The sequence below is a fragment of the Engystomops pustulosus genome, unplaced genomic scaffold (assembly GCF_040894005.1).
Source record: "Engystomops pustulosus unplaced genomic scaffold, aEngPut4.maternal MAT_SCAFFOLD_193, whole genome shotgun sequence".
NCBI classification, from domain to species: domain Eukaryota; kingdom Metazoa; phylum Chordata; class Amphibia; order Anura; family Leptodactylidae; genus Engystomops; species Engystomops pustulosus.
In genome coordinates this window covers 43,810-63,712 of record NW_027285073.1, presented here as the reverse complement: position 1 = coordinate 63,712, position 19,903 = coordinate 43,810, and the positions used below count along the sequence as shown (strand labels likewise).

General features: G+C 50.2%; 1 protein-coding gene across 2 annotated transcripts in view; it reads left to right on the top strand.

The window, feature by feature from the left end:
* The window catches only part of SLC2A4 (solute carrier family 2 member 4), a 63,762-nt gene that overhangs the window by 24,586 nt on the left and 19,273 nt on the right, over positions 1-19,903 (top strand). For both annotated transcript variants that reach the window (XM_072131987.1, XM_072131986.1), the window contains exons 3-5: positions 521-690; positions 12,664-12,788; positions 18,572-18,687. In XM_072131987.1, the coding sequence (XP_071988088.1) occupies positions 521-690; positions 12,664-12,788; positions 18,572-18,687 (411 nt within the window). The remainder of the gene's footprint in view (positions 1-520; positions 691-12,663; positions 12,789-18,571; positions 18,688-19,903) is intronic.

Here is a 19,903-nt window from a genome sequence, read left to right as displayed (position 1 = left end):
TATGAGGTCTGGTGTGTAGGGTGAGGTATGAGGTCTGGTGTGTAGGGTGAGGTATGAGGTCTGGTGTGTAGGGTGAGGTATGAGGTCTGGTGTGTAGGGTGAGGTATGAGGTTCGGTGTGTAGGGTGAGGTATGAGGTTCTGGTGTGTAGGGTGAGGTATGAGGTTCGGTGTGTAGGGTGAGGTATGAGGTTCGGTGTGTAGGGTGAGGTATGAGGTGCGGTGTGTAGGGTGAGGTATGAGGTCTGGTGTGTAGGGTGAGGTATGAGGTTCGGTGTGTAGGGTGAGGTATGAGGTCTGGTGTGTAGGGTGAGATATGAGGTGCGGTGTGTAGGGTGAGGTATGAGGTTCGGTGTGTAGGGTGAGGTATGAGGTCTGGTGTGTAGGGTGAGGTATGAGGTCTGGTGTGTAGGGTGAGGTATGAGGTCTGGTGTGTAGGGTGAGGTATGAGGTCTGGTGTGTAGGGTGAGGTATGAGGTTCGGTGTGTAGGGTGAGGTATGAGGTTCTGGTGTCTTCCTCAGATCATTGAGCAGAGTTATAATGGATCGTACATCAGTCGGAACGCTCCGGAATCGCAGTCCATTGACCCCGGACTTCTGCGGACTCTGTGGTCTCTGTCCGTGGCCATCTTCTCCATCGGTGGGATGGTGTCCTCTCTCTGTGTTGGAGTCGTGTCTCAGTGGCTCGGACGGTCAGTTTCCATCTTCAACTTTATCTAATAAATAATGTACACCCCTATCAAATAACAATAGATGGTTATCAAAATTCAATAAACTTTATTAGACAGTCAAAAAAGACAAAGACAACAAACAGAACCCGGATAAAGGTAAGTAAAGAAGTGCTATTATCGCCCATGATACATCGTCTCTGTCAGCGAGGACCGGATCTGTCCTAACAATATCCCCCAGAAGAAGCCTTGAAGGGGAAAGACGTGTGGGGGTCCTGCACATCACTGCGGTCTGTATAGACTTTACATTAGGGGTCTATCCTCAGACCTATGAGACATATAGGAATGTAACTTTATCAGGAGATTGTGTACTGTATGTAATTTGTTAGGACGATCCGGTCCTCGCTGACAGTAGCGATGTATCATGGGCGATAATAGCACTTCTTTACTTACTTTTATCCGGGTTCTGTTTGTTGTCTTTGTCTTTTTTGACTGTCTAATAAAGTTTATTGAATTTTGATAACCATCTATTGGTATTTGATTATTTACTCACATTTTGATAGGGGTGTATGTTTTAAGGAAGGGAGGTGGTGTGTTCTGCCCCACATACTGTTTGGTGTATTAATAAATAATGTAGTGCAATCTATTGCTCCCTGTTATCAACCATTTCTATTATTTTAGCTGTTAAGTTTAACCCTTCCCTGACCTCGTGACAATCAGCGAGATCCAGAACCTTTATCAGGTGATTTAGTGGATCCAGAACCTTTATCAGGTGATTTAGTGGATCCAGAACCTTTATCAGGCGTGTTAGTGGATCCAGAACCTTTATCAGACGTGTTAGTGGATCCAGAACCTTTATCAGGTGATTTAGTGGATCCAGAACCTTTATCAGGTGATTTAGTGGATCCAGAACCTTTATCAGTCGTGTTAGTGGATCCAGAACCTTTATCAGGCGTGTTAGTGGATCCAGAACCTTTATCAGACGTGTTAGTGGATCCAGAACCTTTATCAGGTGATTTAGTGGATCCAGAACCTTTATCAGGTGATTTAGTGGATCCAGAACCTTTATCAGTCGTGTTAGTGGATCCAGAACCTTTATCAGGCGTGTTAGTGGATCCAGAACCTTTATCAGACGTGTTAGTGGATCCAGAACCTTTATCAGGTGAATTAGTGGATCCAGAACCTTTATCAGGTGAGTTAGTGGATCCAGAACCTTTATCAGGCGTGTTAGTGGATCCAGAACCTTTATCAGACGTGTTAGTGGATCCAGAACCTTAATCAGGCGTGTTAGTGGATCCAGAACCTTAATCAGGCGTGTTAGTGGATCCAGAACCTTAATCAGGCGTGTTAGTGGATCCAGAACCTTAATCAGGCGTGTTAGTGGATCCAGAACCTTAATCAGGCGTGTTAGTGGATCCAGAACCTTAATCAGGCGTGTTAGTGGATCCAGAACCTTTATCAGACGTGTTAGTGGATCCAGAACCTTTATCAGGTGGATTAGTGGATCCAGAACCTTTATCAGGTGAGTTAGTGGATCCAGAACCTTTATCAGGTGAGTTAGTGGATCCAGAACCTTTATCAGGCGTGTTAGTGGATCCAGAACCTTTATCAGGCGTGTTAGTGGATCCAGAACCTTAATCAGGCGTGTTAGTGGATCCAGAACCTTAATCAGGCGTGTTAGTGGATCCAGAACCTTAATCAGGCGTGTTAGTGGATCCAGAACCTTAATCAGGCGTGTTAGTGGATCCAGAACCTTTATCAGACGTGTTAGTGGATCCAGAACCTTTATCAGACGTGTTAGTGGATCCAGAACCTTTATCAGGTGAATTAGTGGATCCAGAACCTTTATCAGGTGAATTAGTGGATCCAGAACCTTTATCAGGCGTGTTAGTGGATCCAGAACCTTTATCAGACGTGTTAGTGGATCCAGAACCTTTATCAGGTGATTTAGTGGATCCAGAACCTTTAACAGGTGATTTAGTGGATCCAGAACCTTTATCAGGTGATTTAGTGGATCCAGAACCTTTATCAGTCGTGTTAGTGGATCCAGAACCTTTATCAGGCGTGTTAGTGGATCCAGAACCTTTATCAGACGTGTTAGTGGATCCAGAACCTTTATCAGACGTGTTAGTGGATCCAGAACCTTTATCAGGTGAGTTAGTGGATCCAGAACCTTTATCAGGCGTGTTAGTGGATCCAGAACCTTTATCAGACGTGTTAGTGGATCCAGAACCTTAATCAGGCGTGTTAGTGGATCCAGAACCTTAATCAGGCGTGTTAGTGGATCCAGAACCTTAATCAGGCGTGTTAGTGGATCCAGAACCTTAATCAGGCGTGTTAGTGGATCCAGAACCTTAATCAGGCGTGTTAGTGGATCCAGAACCTTTATCAGACGTGTTAGTGGATCCAGAACCTTTATCAGGTGGATTAGTGGATCCAGAACCTTTATCAGGTGAATTAGTGGATCCAGAACCTTTATCAGGTGAGTTAGTGGATCCAGAACCTTTATCAGGCGTGTTAGTGGATCCAGAACCTTTATCAGGCGTGTTAGTGGATCCAGAACCTTAATCAGGCGTGTTAGTGGATCCAGAACCTTAATCAGGCGTGTTAGTGGATCCAGAACCTTAATCAGGCGTGTTAGTGGATCCAGAACCTTAATCAGGCGTGTTAGTGGATCCAGAACCTTTATCAGACGTGTTAGTGGATCCAGAACCTTTATCAGACGTGTTAGTGGATCCAGAACCTTTATCAGGTGAATTAGTGGATCCAGAACCTTTATCAGGTGGATTAGTGGATCCAGAACCTTTATCAGGTGAATTAGTGGATCCAGAACCTTTATCAGGTGAGTTAGTGGATCCAGAACCTTTATCAGGCGTGTTAGTGGATCCAGAACCTTAATCAGGCGTGTTAGTGGATCCAGAACCTTTATCAGATGTGTTAGTGGATCCAGAACCTTTATCAGACGTGTTAGTGGATCCAGAACCTTTATCAGACGTGTTAGTGGATCCAGAACCTTTATCAGACGTGTTAGTGGATCCAGAACCTTTATCAGGTGATTTAGTGGATCCAGAACATTAATCAGGTGAATTAGTGGATCCAGAACCTTTATCCGGTGAATTAGTGTATCCAGAACCTTTATCAGGCGTTTTAGTGGATCCAGAACCTTTATCAGGCGTGTTAGTGGATCCAGAACCTTTATCAGACGTGTTAGTGGATCCAGAACCATTATCAGACATGTTAGTGGATCCAGAACCTTTATCAGGCGTGTTAGTGGATCCAGAACCTTTATCAGGTGAATTAGTGGATCCAGAACCTTTATCAGGTGAATTAGTGGATCCAGAACCTTTATCGGGTGAATTAATGGATCCAGAACCTTTATCAGGCGTGTTAGTGGATCCAGAACCTTTATCGGACGTGTTAGTGGATCCAGAACCTTTATCAGGCGTGTTAGTGGATCCAGAACCTTTATCAGGTGAATTAGTGGATCCAGAACATTAATCAGGTGAATTAGTGGATCCAGAACCTTTATCCGGTGAATTAGTGGATCCAGAACATTAATCAGGTGAATTAGTGGATCCAGAACCTTTATCAGGCGTTTTAGTGGATCCAGAAACTTTATCAGGCGTGTTAGTGGATCCAGAACCTTTATCACACGTGTTAGTGGATCCAGAACCTTTATCAGACGTGTTAGTGGATTTAGAACCTTTATCAGACGTATTAGTGGATCGAGAACCTTTATCAGGCGTGTTAGTGGATACAGAACCTTTATCAGACGTGTTAGTGGATACAGAACCTTTATCAGGCGTGTTAGTGGATCCAGTGCATATATGGCTTGTAGGAGATCCAGATGGACCCAGTCTGACTCCCTGCAGTGAGGAACAGATAGTGGCCCCTCGGTCTGGTCTCCGTGAGTTGTCTCGCCGGTCCTTCCAGCTGGTGGTGAGATGTCTGCCTTGTCCTGTGCTGGGCTTGGAGATGTCTGCCTTGTCCTGTGGTGGTCTTGGAGATGTCTGCCTTGTCCTGTGCTGGGCTTGGAGATGTCTGCCTTGTCCTGTGGTGGTCTTGGAGATGTCTGCCTTGTCCTGTGCTGGGCTTGGAGATGTCTGCCTTGTCCTGTGCTGGGCTTGGAGATGTCTGCCTTGTCCTGTGCTGGGCTTGGAGATGTCTGTCTTGTCATGTGCTGGGCTTGGAGATGTCTGCCTTGTCCTGTGCTGGGCTTGGTGATGTCTGCCTTGTCCTGTGCTGGGCTTGGTGATGTCTGCCTTGTCCTGTGCTGGGCTTGGTGATGTCTGCCTTGTCCTGTGCTGGGCTTGGTGATGTCTGCCTTGTCCTGTGCTGGGCTTGGAGATGTCTGCCTTGTCCTCTGGTGGTCTTGGTGATGTCTGCCTTGTCCTCTGGTGGGCTTGGAGATGTCTGCCTTGTCCTGTGGTGGTCTTGGAGATGTCTGCCTTGTCCTGTGCTGGGCTTTGAGATGTCTCCCTTGTCCTGTGCTGGGCTTGGAGATGTCTGCCTTGTCCTGTGCTGGGCTTGGAGATGTCTGCCTTGTCCTCTGGTGGTCTTGGAGATGTCTGCCTTGTCCTGTGCTGGGCTTGGAGATGTCTGCCTTGTCCTGTGGTCGTCTTGGAGATGTCTGCCTTGTCCTGTGGTCGTCTTGGAGATGTCTGCCTTGTCCTGTGCTGGGCTTGGAGATGTCTGCCTTGTCCTGTGCTGGGCTTGGAGATGTCTGCCTTGTCCTCTGGTGGGCTTGGAGATGTCTGCCTTGTCCTGTGCTGGGCTTGGAGATGTCTGCCTTGTCCTGTGCTGGTCTTGGAGATGTCTGCCTTGTCCTCTGGTGGGCTTGGAGATATCTGCCTTTTCCTGTGCTGGGCTTGGAGATGTCTGCCTTGTCCTATGCTGGGCTTGGAAATGTCTGCCTTGTCCTGTGGTGGTCTTAGAGATGTCTGCCTTGTCCTCTGGTGGGCTTGGAGATGTCTGCCTTGTCCTCTGGTGGTCTTGGAGATGTCTGCCTTGTCCTGTGCTGGGCTTGGAGATGCCTGCCTTGTCCTGTGGTGGTCTTGGAGATGTCTGCCTTGTCCTCTGGTGGGCTTGGTGATGTCTGCCTTGTCCTGTGCTGGGCTTGGAGATGTCTGCCTTGTCCTGTGCTGGGCTTGGAGATGTCTGCCTTGTCCTGTGGTGGTCTTGGAGATGTCTGCCTTGTCCTCTGGTGGTCTTGGAGATGTCTGCCTTGTCCTCTGGTGGTCTTGGAGATGTCTGCATTGTCCTGTGCTGGGCTTGGAGATGTCTGCCTTGTCCTGTGCTGGGCTTGGAGATGTCTGCCTTGTCCTGTGCTGGGCTTGGAGATGTCTGCCTTGTCCTCTGGTGGTCTTGGTGATGTCTGCATTGTCCTGTGCTGGGCTTGGAGATGTCTGCCTTGTCCTGTGCTGGGCTTGGAGATGTCTGCCTTGTCCTGTGCTGGGCTTGGTGATGTCTGCCTTGTCCTGTGGTGGTCTTGGAGATGTCTGCCTTGTCCTGTGCTGGGCTTGGAGATGTCTGCCTTGTCATGTGCTGGTCTTGGTGATGTCTGCCTTGTCCTGTGGTGGTCTTGGAGATGTCTGCCTTGTCCTGTGCTGGGCTTGGAGATGTCTGCCTTGTCCTGTGCTGGTCTTTGAGATGTCTGCCTTGTCCTGTGCTGGTCTTTGAGATGTCTGCCTTGTCCTGTGGTGGGCTTTGAGATGTCTGCCTTGTCCTGTGCTGGGCTTGATGATGTCTGCCTTGTCCTGTGGTGGTCTTGGAGATGTCTGCCTTGTCCTGTGCTGGGCTTTGAGATGTCTGCCTTGTCCTCTGGTGGGCTTGGAGATGTCTGCCTTGTCCTCTGGTGGTCTTAGAGATGTCTGCCTTGTCCTGTGCTGGGCTTGGAGATGTCTGCCTTGTCCTGTGCTGGGCGTGGAGATGTCTGCCTTGTCCTCTGGTGGGCTTGGAGATGTCTGCCTTGTCCTGTGCTGGGCTTGGCGATGTCTGCCTTGTCCTGTGCTGGGCTTGGAGATGTCTGCCTTGTCCCGTGGTGGTCTTCGAGATGTCCGCCTTGTCCTTTGGTGGTCTTGGAGATGTCTGCCTTGTCCTGTGCTGGGCTTGGAGATGTCTGCCTTGTCCTGTGCTGGGCTTGGTGATGTCTGCCTTGTCCTGTGGTGGTCTTGGAGATGTCTGCCTTGTCATGTGCTGGGCTTGGAGATGTCTGTCTTGTCATGTGCTGGTCTTGGTGATGTCTGCCTTGTCCTGTGCTGGGCTTGGTGATGTCTGCCTTGTCCTGTGGTGGTCTTAGAGATGTCTGCCTTGCCTGTGCTGGGCTTGTAGATGTCTGCCATGTCCTGTGCTGGGCTTGGTGATGTCTACCTTGTCCTGTGGTCGTCTTGGAGATGTCTGCCTTGTCCTGTGCTGGGCTTGGAGATGTCTGCCTTGTCCTGTGCTGGTCTTTGAGATGTCTGCCTTGTCCTGTGGTGGGCTTTGAGATGTCTGCCTTGTCCTTTGCTGGTCTTGGAGATGTCTGCCTTGTCCTGTGCTGGGCTTTGAGATGTCTGCCTTGTCCTCTGGTGGGCTTGGAGATGTCTGCCTTGTCCTGTGGTGGTCTTAGAGATGTCTGCCTTGTCCTGTGCTGGGCTTGGAGATGTCTGCCTTGTCCTGTGCTGGGCTTGGAGATGTCTGCCTTGTCCTGTGCTGGGCTTGGAGATGTCTGCCTTGTCCTGTTGTGGTCTTAGAGATGTCTGCCTTGTCCTGTGCTGGGCTTGGAGATGTCTGCCTTGTCCTGTGCTGGGCTTGGAGATGTCTGCCTTGTCCTCTGGTGGTCTTAGAGATGTCTGCCTTGTCCTGTGGTGGTCTTAGAGATGTCTGCCTTGTCCTCTGGTGGTCTTAGAGATGTCTGCCTTGTCCTGTGCTGGGCTTGGAGATGTCTGCCTTGTCCTGTGCTGGGCTTGGAGATGTCTGCCTTGTCCTCTGGTGGTCTTGGAGATGTCTGCCTTGTCCTCTGGTGGTCTTGGAGATGTCTTCATTGTCCTGTGCTGGGCTAGGAGATGTCTGCCTTGTCCTGTGCTGGGCTTGGAGATGTCTGCCTTGTCCTGTGCTGGGCTTGGAGATGTCTGCCTTGTCCTGTGCTGGTCTTGGAGATGTCTGCCTTGTCCTGTGCTGGGCTTGGAGATGTCTGCCTTGTCCTGTGCTGGGCTTGGAGATGTCTGCCTTGTCCTCTGGTGGGCTTGGTGATGTCTGCCTTGTCCTGTGGTGGTCTTGGAGATGTCTGCATTGTCCTGTGCTGGGCTTGGAGATGTCTGCCTTGTCCTGTGGTGGGCTTGGAGATGTCTGCCATGTCCTCCGGTGGTCTTGGAGATGTCTGCCTTGTCCTGTGCTGGGCTTGGAGATGTCTGCCTTGTCCTCCGGTGGGCTTGGAGATGTCTGCCTTGTCCTGTGCTGGGCATGGAGATGTCTGCCTTGTCCTTTGGTGGTCTTGGAGATGCCTGCCTTGTCCTGTGCTGGGCTTGGAGATGTCTGCCTTGTCCTGTGCTGGGCTTGGAGATGTCTGCCTTGTCCTGTGCTGGGCTTGGAGATGTCTGCCTTGTCCTGTGCTGGGCTTGGTGATGTCTGCCTTGTCCTGTGGTGGGCTTGGTGATGTCTGCCATGTCCTCTGGTGGTCTTGGAGATGTCTGCCTTGTCCTGTGCTGGGCTTGGAGATGTCTGCCTTGTCCTCCGGTGGGCTTGGAGATGTCTGCCTTGTCCTGTGCTGGGCATGGAGATGTCTGCCTTGTCCTGTGCTGGGCTTGGAGATGTCTGCCATGTCCTCTGGTGGTCTTGGAGTTGTCTGCCTTGTCCTGTGCTGGTCTTGGTAATGTCTGCCTTGTCCTGTGCTGTGCTTGTAGATGTCTGCCATGTCCTGTGCTGGGCTTGCTGATGTCTGCCTTGTCCTGTGGTGGTCTTGTAGATGTCTGCCTTGTCCTGTGCTGGGCTTGGAGATGTCTGCCTTGTCCTGTGCTGGTCTTTGAGATGTCTGCCTTGTCCTGTGGTGGGCTTTGAGATGTCTGCCTTGTCCTGTGGTGGGCTTGGAGATGTCTGCCTTGTCCTGTGCTGGGCTTTGAGATGTCTGCCTTGTCCTCTGGTGGGCTTGGAGAGGTCTGCCTTGTCCTCTGGTGGTCTTAGAGATGTCTGCCTTGTCCTGTGCTGGGCTTGGAGATGTCTGCCTTGTCCTGTGCTGGGCGTGGAGATGTCTGCCTTGTCCTCTGGTGGGCTTGGAGATGTCTGCCTTGTCCTGTGCTGGGCTTGGCGATGTCTGCCTTGTCCCGTGCTGGGCTTGGAGATGTCTGCCTTGTCCCGTGGTGGTCTTCGAGATGTCCGCCTTGTCCTTTGGTGGTCTTGGAGATATCTGCCTTGTCCTGTGCTGGGCTTGGAGATGTCTGCCTTGTCCTGTGCTGGGCTTGGTGATGTCTGTCTTGTCATGTGCTGGTCTTGGTGATGTCTGCCTTGTCCTGTGGTGGTCTTGGAGATGTCTGCCTTGTCCTGTGCTGGTCTTGGTGATGTCTGCCTTGTCCTGTGGTGGTCTTAGAGATGTCTGCCTTGCCTGTGCTGGGCTTGTAGATGTCTGCCATGTCCTGTGCTGGGCTTGGTGATGTCTACCTTGTCCTGTGGTCTTCTTGGAGATGTCTGCCTTGTCCTGTGCTGGGCTTGGAGATGTCTGCCTTGTCCTGTGCTGGTCTTTGAGATGTCTGCCTTGTCCTGTGGTGGGCTTTGAGATGTCTGCCTTGTCCTTTGCTGGTCTTGGAGATGTCTGCCTTGTCCTTTGCTGGTCTTGGAGATGTCTGCCTTGTCCTGTGCTGGGCTTTGAGATGTCTGCCTTGTCCTCTGGTGGGCTTGGAGATGTCTGCCTTGTCCTCTGGTGGTCTTAGAGATGTCTGCCTTGTCCTGTGCTGGGCTTGGAGATGTCTGCCATGTCCTGTGCTGGGCGTGGAGATGTCTGCCTTGTCCTCTGGTGGGCTTGGAGATGTCTGCCTTGTCCTGTGCTGGGCTTGGCGATGTCTGCCTTGTCCTGTGCTGGGCTTGGAGATGTCTGCCTTGTCCCGTGGTGGTCTTCGAGATGTCCGCCTTGTCCTTTGGTGGTCTTGGAGATATCTGCCTTGTCCTGTGCTGGGCTTGGAGATGTCTGCCTTGTCCTGTGCTGGGCTTGGTGATGTCTGCCTTGTCCTGTGGTGGTCTTGGAGATGTCTGCCTTGTCCTGTGCTGGGCTTGGAGATGTCTGTCTTGTCATGTGCTGGTCTTGGTGATGTCTGCCTTGTCCTGTGGTGGTCTTGGAGATGTCTGCCTTGTCCTGTGCTGGGCTTTGAGATGTCTGCCTTGTCCTTTGCTGGTCTTGCAGATGTCTGCCTTGTCCTGTGCTGGGCTTGGTGATGTCTGCCTTGTCCTGTGGTGGTCTTGGAGATGTCTGCCTTGTCCTGTGCTGGGCTTTGAGATGTCTGCCTTGTCCTCTGGTGGGCTTGGAGATGTCTGCCTTGTCCTGTGGTGGTCTTAGAGATGTCTGCCTTGTCCTGTGCTGGGCTTGGAGATGTCTGCCTTGTCCTGTGCTGGGCTTGGAGATGTCTGCCTTGTCCTGTGCTGGGCTTGGAGATGTCTGCCTTGTCTTGTTGTGGTCTTAGAGATGTCTGCCTTGTCCTGTGCTGGGCTTGGAGATGTCTGCCTTGTCCTCTGGTGGTCTTAGAGATGTCTGCCTTGTCCTGTGGTGGTCTTAGAGATGTCTGCCATGTCCTCTGGTGGTCTTAGAGATGTCTGCCTTGTCCTGTGCTGGGCTTGGAGATGTCTGCCTTGTCCTCTGGTGGTCTTGGAGATGTCTGCCTTGTCCTCTGGTGGTCTTGGAGATGTCTTCATTGTCCTGTGCTGGGCTAGGAGATGTCTGCCTTGTCCTGTGCTGGGCTTGGAGATGTCTGCCTTGTCCTGTGCTGGGCTTGGAGATGTCTGCCTTGTCCTGTGCTGGGCTTGGAGATGTCTGCCTTGTCCTGTGCTGGGCTTGGTGATGTCTGCCTTGTCCTGTGCTGGGCTTGGAGATGTCTGCCTTGTCCTGTGCTGGGCTTGGAGATGTCTGCCTTGTCCTGTGCTGGGCTTGGAGATGTCTGCCTTGTCCTGTGCTGGGCTTGGAGATGTCTGCCTTGTCCTCTGGTGGGCTTGGTGATGTCTGCCTTGTCCTGTGGTGGGCTTGGAGATGTCTGCCATGTCCTCTGGTGATCTTGGAGATGTCTGCCTTGTCCTGTGCTGGGCTTGGAGATGTCTGCCTTGTCCTGTGGTGGGCTTGGAGATGTCTGCCTTGTCCTGTGCTGGGCATGGAGATGTCTGCCTTGTCCTGTGGTGGGCTTGGAGATGTCTGCCATGTCCTCTGGTGGTCTTGGAGTTGTCTGCCTTGTCCTGTGCTGGTCTTGGTGATGTCTGCCTTGTCCTGTGCTGGGCTTGGAGATGTCTGCCTTGTCCTGTGGTGGGCTTGGAGATGTCTGCCATGTCCTCTGGTGGTCTTGGAGATGTCTGCCTTGTCCTGTGCTGGGCTTGGAGATGTCTGCCTTGTCCTCCGGTGGGCTTGGAGATGTCTGCCTTGTCCTGTGCTGGGCATGGAGATGTCTGCCTTGTCCTTTGGTGGTCTTGGAGATGTCTGCCTTGTCCTGTGCTGGGCTTGGAGATGTCTGCCTTGTCCTGTGGTGGGCTTGGAGATGTCTGCCTTGTCCTCTGGTGGTCTTGGAGATGTCTGCCTTGTCCTGTGCTGGTCTTGGAGATGTCTGCCTTGTCCTCTGGTGGGCTTGGAGATGTCTGCCTTGTCCTGTGCTGGGCTTGGAGATGTCTGCCTTGTCCTGTGCTGGGCTTGGAGATGTCTGCCTTGTCCTCTGGTGGGCTTGGAGATGTCTGCCTTGTCCTCTGGTGGGCTTGGAGATGTCTGCCTTGTCCTCTGGTGGGCTTGGAGATGTCTGCCTTGTCCTGTGCTGGGCTTGGAGATGTCTGCCTTGTCCTGTGGTGGGCTTGGAGATGTCTGCCTTGTCCTGTGCTGGGCTTGGAGATGTCTGCCTTGTCCTGTGGTGGGCTTGGAGATGTCTGCCTTGTCCTGTGCTGGGCTTGGAGATGTCTGCCTTGTCCTGTGCTGGTCTTCGAGATGTCTGCTTTGTCCTGTGGTGGTCTTCGAGATGTCTGCCTTGTCCTGTGCTGGTCTTCGAGATGTCTGCCTTGTCCTGTGGTGGTCTTGGAGATGTCTGCCTTGTCCTGTGCTGGTCTTCGAGATGTCTGCCTTGTCCTTTGCTGGTCTTCGAGATGTCTGCCTTGTCCTGTGCTGGGCTTGGAGATGTCTGCATTGTCCTGTGGTGGGCTTGGAGATGTCTGGCGTTTCCTGTGCTGGGCTTGTAGATGTCTGCCTTGTCTTCTGGTTGTCTTGGAGATGTCTGCCTTGTCCTGTGCTGGGCTTGGAGATGTCTGCCTTGTCCTCTGGTGGTCTTGGAGATGTCTGCCTTGTCCTGTGCTGGGCTTGGAGATGTCTGCATTGTCCTGTGCTGGGCTTGGAGATGTCTGCCTTGTCCTCTGGTGGTCTTGGAGATGTCTGCCTTGTCCTCTGGTGGTCTTGGAGATGTCTGCCTTGTCCTCTGGTGGTCTTGGAGATGTTTGCCTTGTCCTCTGGTGGGCTTGGAGATGTCTGCCTTGTCCTCTGGTGGTCTTGGAGATGTCTGCCTTGTCCTCTGGTGGTCTTGGAGATGTCTGCCTTGTCCTCTGGTGGTCTTGGAGATGTTTGCCTTGTCCTCTGGTGGGCTTGGAGATGTCTGCCTTGTCCTGTGGTGGTCTTGGAGATGTCTGCCTTGTCCTCTGGTGGTCTTGGAGATGTCTGCCTTGTCCTCTGGTGGTCTTGGAGATGTCTGCCTTGTCCTCTGGTGGTCTTGGAGATGTCTGGCGTTTCCTGTGGGGGTCTCTGTAATCTACTCGCAGACCTTGATATTAATGACCTCCTATGATTTCTTTCCTGGTGGGCAGGAAACGAGCCATGATCATCAATAACACATTCGCTTTCATTGGAGGAAGCCTGATGGGATTGTCTAAGATCTGCCAATCCTACGAGATGATGATCACTGGAAGATTCCTCATTGGGATTTACTCAGGTAAGTGAAACTTCCCCCGCCCCCCCGATATCTGCACATATGTTACTAAGAGGTGTAAAATGACAATCCTAAACTTCTCACACATTATATATGTAAATCATGTCCCTGACCAATATCACACATGTAATACACCCCTCCCCCCATGTAATATCACACATGTAATACACCCCCCTCCCCCCATGTAATATCACACATGTAATACACCCCCTCCCCCATGTAATATCACACATGTAATACACCCCCTCCCCCATGTAATATCACACATGTAATATACCCCCTCCCCCATGTAATATCACACATGTAATACACCCCCTCCCCCATGTAATATCACACATGTAATACACCCCTCCCCCCATGTTATATCACACATGTAATACACCCCCCTCCCCCCATGTAATATCACACATGTAATACACCCCCTCCCCCATGTAATATCACACATGTAATACACCCCCTCCCCCATGTAATATCACACATGTAATACACCCCTCTCCCCCCATGTAATATCACACATGTAATACACCCCCTCCCCCCATGTAATATCACACATGTAATACACCCCTCCCCCCATGTAATATCACACATGTAATACACCCCCTCCCCCCATGTAATATCACACATGTAATACACCCCCTCCCCCATGTAATATCACACATGTAATACACCCCTCCCCCATGTAATATCACACATGTAATACACCCCCCTCCCCCCATGTAATATCACACATGTAATACACCCCCTCCCCCCATGTAATATCACACATGTAATACACCCCCTCCCCCCATGTAATATCACACATGTAATACACCCCTCCCCCCATGTAATATCACACATGTAATACACCCCTCCCCCCATGTAATATCACACATGTAATACACCCCCTCCCACCATGTAATATCACACATGTAATACACCCCCTCCCCCCATGTAATATCACACATGTAATACACCCCCTCCCCCCATGTAATATCACACATGTAATACACCCCTCCCCCATGAAATATCACACATGTAATACACCCCCTCCCCCATGTAATATCACACATGTAATACACCCCCCTCCCCCCATGTAATATCACACATGTAATACACCCCCTCCCCCATGTAATATCACACATGTAATACACCCCTCCCTCCATGTAATATTACACATGTAATACACCCCCTCCCCCCATGTAATATCACACATGTAATACATCCCTCCCCCCATGTAATATCACACATGTAATACACCCCTCCCCCATGTAATATCACACATGTAATACACCCCTCCCCCCATGTAATATCACACATGTAATACACCCCTCCCCCCATGTAATATCACACATGTAATACACCCCTCCCCCCATGTAATATCATACATGTAATACACCCCCTCCCCCATGTAATATCACACATGTAATACACCCCCTCCCCCATGTAATATCACACATGTAATACACCCCCCTCCCCCCATGTAATATCACACATGTAATACACCCCCTCCACCCATGTAATATCACACATGTAATACACCCCTCCTCCCATGTAATATCACACATGTAATACACCCCTCCTCCCATGTAATATCACACATGTAATACACCCCTCCCCCCATGTAATATCACACATGTAATACACCCCTCCCCCATGTAATACACCCCCTCCCCCATGTAATATCACACATGTAATACACCCCTCCCTCCATGTAATATCACACATGTAATACACCCCCTCCACCCATGTAATATCACACATGTAATACACCCCTCCCCCCATGTAATATCACACATGTAATACACCCCCTCCTCCCATGTAATATCACACATGTAATATACCCCTCCTCCCATGTAATATCACACATGTAATACACCCCTCCCCCCCATGTAATATCACACATGTAATACACCCCCTCCCCCCATGTAATATCACACATGTAATACACCCCTCCCCCCATGTAATATCACACATGTAATACACCCCTCCCCCATGTAATATCACACATGTAATACACCCCTCCCCCCATGTAATATCACACATGTAATACACCCCTCCCCCCATGTAATATCACACATGTAATACACCCCTCCCCCCATGTAATATCACACATGTAATACACCCCTCCCCCCATGTAATATCACACATGTAATACACCCCCTCCTCCCATGTAATATCACACATGTAATACACCCCTCCCCCATGTAATATCACACATGTAATACACCCCTCCCCCCATGTAATATCACACATGTAATACACCCCTCCCCCCATGTAATATCACACATGTAATACACCCCTCCCCCCATGTAATATCACACATGTAATACACCCCTCCCCCATGTAATATCACACATGTAATACACCCCTCCCCCCATGTAATATCACACATGTAATACACCCCTCCCCCCATGTAATATCACACATGTAATACACCCCCTCCCCCCCATGTAATATCACACATGTAATACACCCCTCCCCCCATGTAATATCACACATGTAATACACCCCTCCCCCCATGTAATATCACACATGTAATACACCCCTCCCCCATGTAATATCACACATGTAATACACCCCTCCCCCCATGTAATATCACACATGTAATACACCCCTCCCCCCATGTAATATCACACATGTAATACACCCCTCCCCCATGTAATATCACACATGTAATACACCCCTCCCCCCATGTAATATCACACATGTAATACACCCCTCCCCCCATGTAATATCACACATGTAATACACCCCTCCCCCCATGTAATATCACACATGTAATACACCCCTCCCCCATGTAATATCACACATGTAATACACCCCTCCTCCCATGTAATATCACACATGTAATACACCCCCTCCCCCATGTAATATCACACATGTAATACACCCCTCCCCCCATGTAATATCACACATGTAATACACCCCCTCCCTCCATGTAATATCACACATGTAATACACCCCCCTCCCCCCATGTAATATCACACATGTAATACACCCCTCCCCCATGTAATATCACACATGTAATACACCCCCTCCCCCCATGTAATATCACACATGTAATACACCCCCTCCCCCATGTAATATCACACATGTAATACACCTCTCCCCCATGTAATATCACACATGTAATACACCCCCTCCCCCCATGTAATATCACACATGTAATACACCCCTCCCCCCATGTTATATCACACATGTAATACACCCCCTCCCCCCATGTAATATCACACATGTAATACACCCCCTCCCCCCATGTAATATCACACATGTAATACACCCCTCCCCCATGTAATATCACACATGTAATACACCCCCTCCCCCCATGTAATATCACACATGTAATACACCCTCTCCCCCCATGTAATATCACACATGTAATACACCCCCTCCCCCCCATGTAATATCACACATGTAATACACCCCCTCCCCCCATGTAATATCACACATGTAATACACCCCTCCCCCATGTAATATCACACATGTAATACACCCCCTCCCCCCATGTAATATCACACATGTAATACACCCCCTCCCCCCATGTAATACCACACATGTAATACCCCCTCCCCCATGTAATATCACACATGTAATACACCTCCTCCCCCCATGTAATATCACACATGTAATACACCCCTCCTCCCATGTAATATCACACATGTAATACACCCCTCCCCCCATGTAATATCACACATGTAATACACCCCTCCCCCATGTAATATCACACATGTAATACACCCCCCTCCCCCCATGTAATATCACACATGTAATACACCCCCTCCCCCATGTAATATCACACATGTAATACACCCCCTCCCCCATGTAATATCACACATGTAATACACCCCTCCCCCATGTAATATCACACATGTAATACACCCCCCTCCCCCATGTAATATCACACATGTAATACACCCCTCTCCCCATGTAATATCACACATGTAATACACCCCTCCCCCCATGTAATATCACACATGTAATACACCCCCTCCCCCATGTAATATCACACATGTAATACACCCCTCCCCCCATGTAATATCACACATGTAATACACCCCTCCCCCCATGTAATATCACACATGTAATACACCTCCTCCCCCATGTAATATCACACATGTAATACACCCCTCCCCCCATGTAATATCACACATGTAATACACCCCTCCCCCCATGTAATATCACACATGTAATACACCCCCACCCCCATGTAATATCACACATGTAATACACCCCTCCCCCCATGTAATATCACACATGTAATACACCCCTCCCCCATGTAATATCACACATGTAATACACCCCTCCCCCCATGTAATATCACACATGTAATACACCCCCTCCCCCATGTAATATCACACATGTAATACACCCCCTCCCCCCATGTAATATCACACATGTAATACACCCCCTCCCCCATGTAATATCACACATGTAATACACCCCCTCCCCCCATGTAATATCACACATGTAATACACCCCTCCCCCCATGTAATATCACACATGTAATACACCCCTCCCCCCATGTAATACCACACATGTAATACACCCCCTCCCCCCATGTAATATCATACATGTAATACACCCCCTCCCCCCATGTAATATCACACATGTAATACACCCCCTCCCCCCATGTAATATCACACATGTAATACACCCCTCCCCCCATGTAATACCACACATGTAATACACCCCCTCCCCCCATGTAATATCATACATGTAATACACCCCCTCCCCCCATGTAATATCACACATGTAATACACCCCTCCCCCATGTAATATCACACATGTAATACACCCCCTCCCCCCATGTAATATCACACATGTAATACACTCCCCTCCCCCCATGTAATATCATACATGTAATACACCCCCTCCCCCCAAGTAATATCACACATGTAATACACCCCCCTCCTCCCATGTAATATCACACATGTAATACACCCCCTCCATGTAATATCACACATGTAATACACCCCCTCCCCCCATGTAATATCACACATGTAATACACCCCCTCCCCCATGTAATATCACACATGTAATACACCCCTCCCCCATGTAATATCACACATGAAATACACCCCTCCCCCCATGTAATATCACACATGTAATACACCGCCCTCCCCCCATGTAATATCACACATGTAATACACCCCCTCCCCCATGTAATATCACACATGTAATACACCCCCTCCCCCATGTAATATCACACATGTAATACACCTCCTCCCCCCATGTAATATCACACATGTAATACACCCCCTCCCCCATGTAATATCACACATGTAATACACCCCTCCCCCATGTAATATCACACATGTAATACACCCCCTCCCCCCCATGTAATATCACACATGTAATACACCCCTCCCCCCATGTAATATCACACATGTAATACACCCCTCCCCCCATGTAATATCACACATGTAATACACCCCCTCCCCCCATGTAATATCACACATGTAATACACCCCCTCCCCCCATGTAATATCACACATGTAATACACCCCATCCCCCATGTAATATCACACATGTAATACACCCCCTCCCCCCATGTAATATCACACATGTAATACACCCCTCCCCCCATGTAATATCACACATGTAATACACCCCCTCCCCCCATGTAATATCACACATGTAATACACCCCCCTCCCCCCATGTAATATCACACATGTAATACACCCCCCCCCATGTAATATCACACATGTAATACACCCCCCCCCCATGTAATATATGATGTATTACCTATGTAAGGTCAGAGATTTTCCTGGCTGCTGTCCTATCAGACATGTCCTTTGTCTTGTAGGTCTTGCTTCAGGCTTGGTGCCCATGTATGTGGGTGAGATTTCTCCTACACACCTTCGGGGTGCTCTAGGGACACTGCACCAGTTGTCCCTTGTTATTGGTATTTTGTTTGCTCAGGTAATAATTCATACATATTATATTGTTACATCTGTATCTCCTCCTCCTGTATCTCCACCTCCTGTATCTCCCCCCTCCTGTATCCCCCCCCTCCTGTATCTCCCCCTCCTGTATCTCCCCCTCCTGTATCTCCCCCTCCTGTATCTCCACCTCCTGTATCTCCCCCTCCTGTATCTCCTTCTCCTGTATCTCCCCCTCCTGTATCTCCCCCCTCCTGTATCTCCCCCCTCCTGTATCTACCCCTCCTGTATCTCCCCCTCCTGTATCTCCCCCCTCCTGTATCTCCCCCTCCTGTATCCCACCCACCTGTATCTCCCCGTCCTGTATCCCACCCACCTGTATCTCCCCGTCCTGTATCCCACCCACCTGTATCCCACCTCCTGTATCTCCCCCTCCTGTATCTCCCCCCTCCTGTATCTCCCCCTCCTGTATCTCCCCCTCCTGTATCTCCACCTCCTGTATCTACCCCTCCTGTATCTCCTTCTCCTGTATCTCCCCCTCCTGTATCTCCCCCCTCCTGTATCTCCCCCCTCCTGTATCTCCCCCCTCCTGTATCTACCCCTCCTGTATCTCCCCCTCCTGTATCTCCCCCCTCCTGTATCTCCCCCTCCTGTATCCCACCCACCTGTATCTCCCCGTCCTGTATCCCACCCACCTGTATCTCCCCGTCCTGTATCTCCACCTCCTGTATCTCCCCCCTCCTGTATCTCCCCCCTCCTGTATCTCCCCCCTCCTGTATCTCCCCCTCCTGTATCTACACCTCCAGTATCTACACCTCCTGTATCTACACCTCCTGTATCTGCCCCTCCTGTATCTCCACCCCCTGTATCTCCCCCTCCTGTATCTACCCCTCCTGTATCTCCCCCTCCTGTATCTCCCCCTCCTGTATCCCCCCTCCTGTATCTCCCCCTCCTGTATATACATCTCCTGCATCTCCCCCTCCTGTATCTCCCCCTCCTGTATATACATCTCCTGCATCTCCCCCTCCTGTATCTCCACCCCCTGTATCTCCCCCTCCTGTATCTCCCCCTCCTGTATCTCCACCTCCTGTATCTCCACCTCCTGTATCTCCACCTCCTGTATCTCCACCTCCTGTATCTACACCTCCTGTATCTACACCTCCTGTATCTACACCTCCTGTATCTACATCTCCTGTATCTCCCCCTCCTGTATCTCCACCTCCTGTATCTCCACCCCCTGTATCTACACCTCCTGT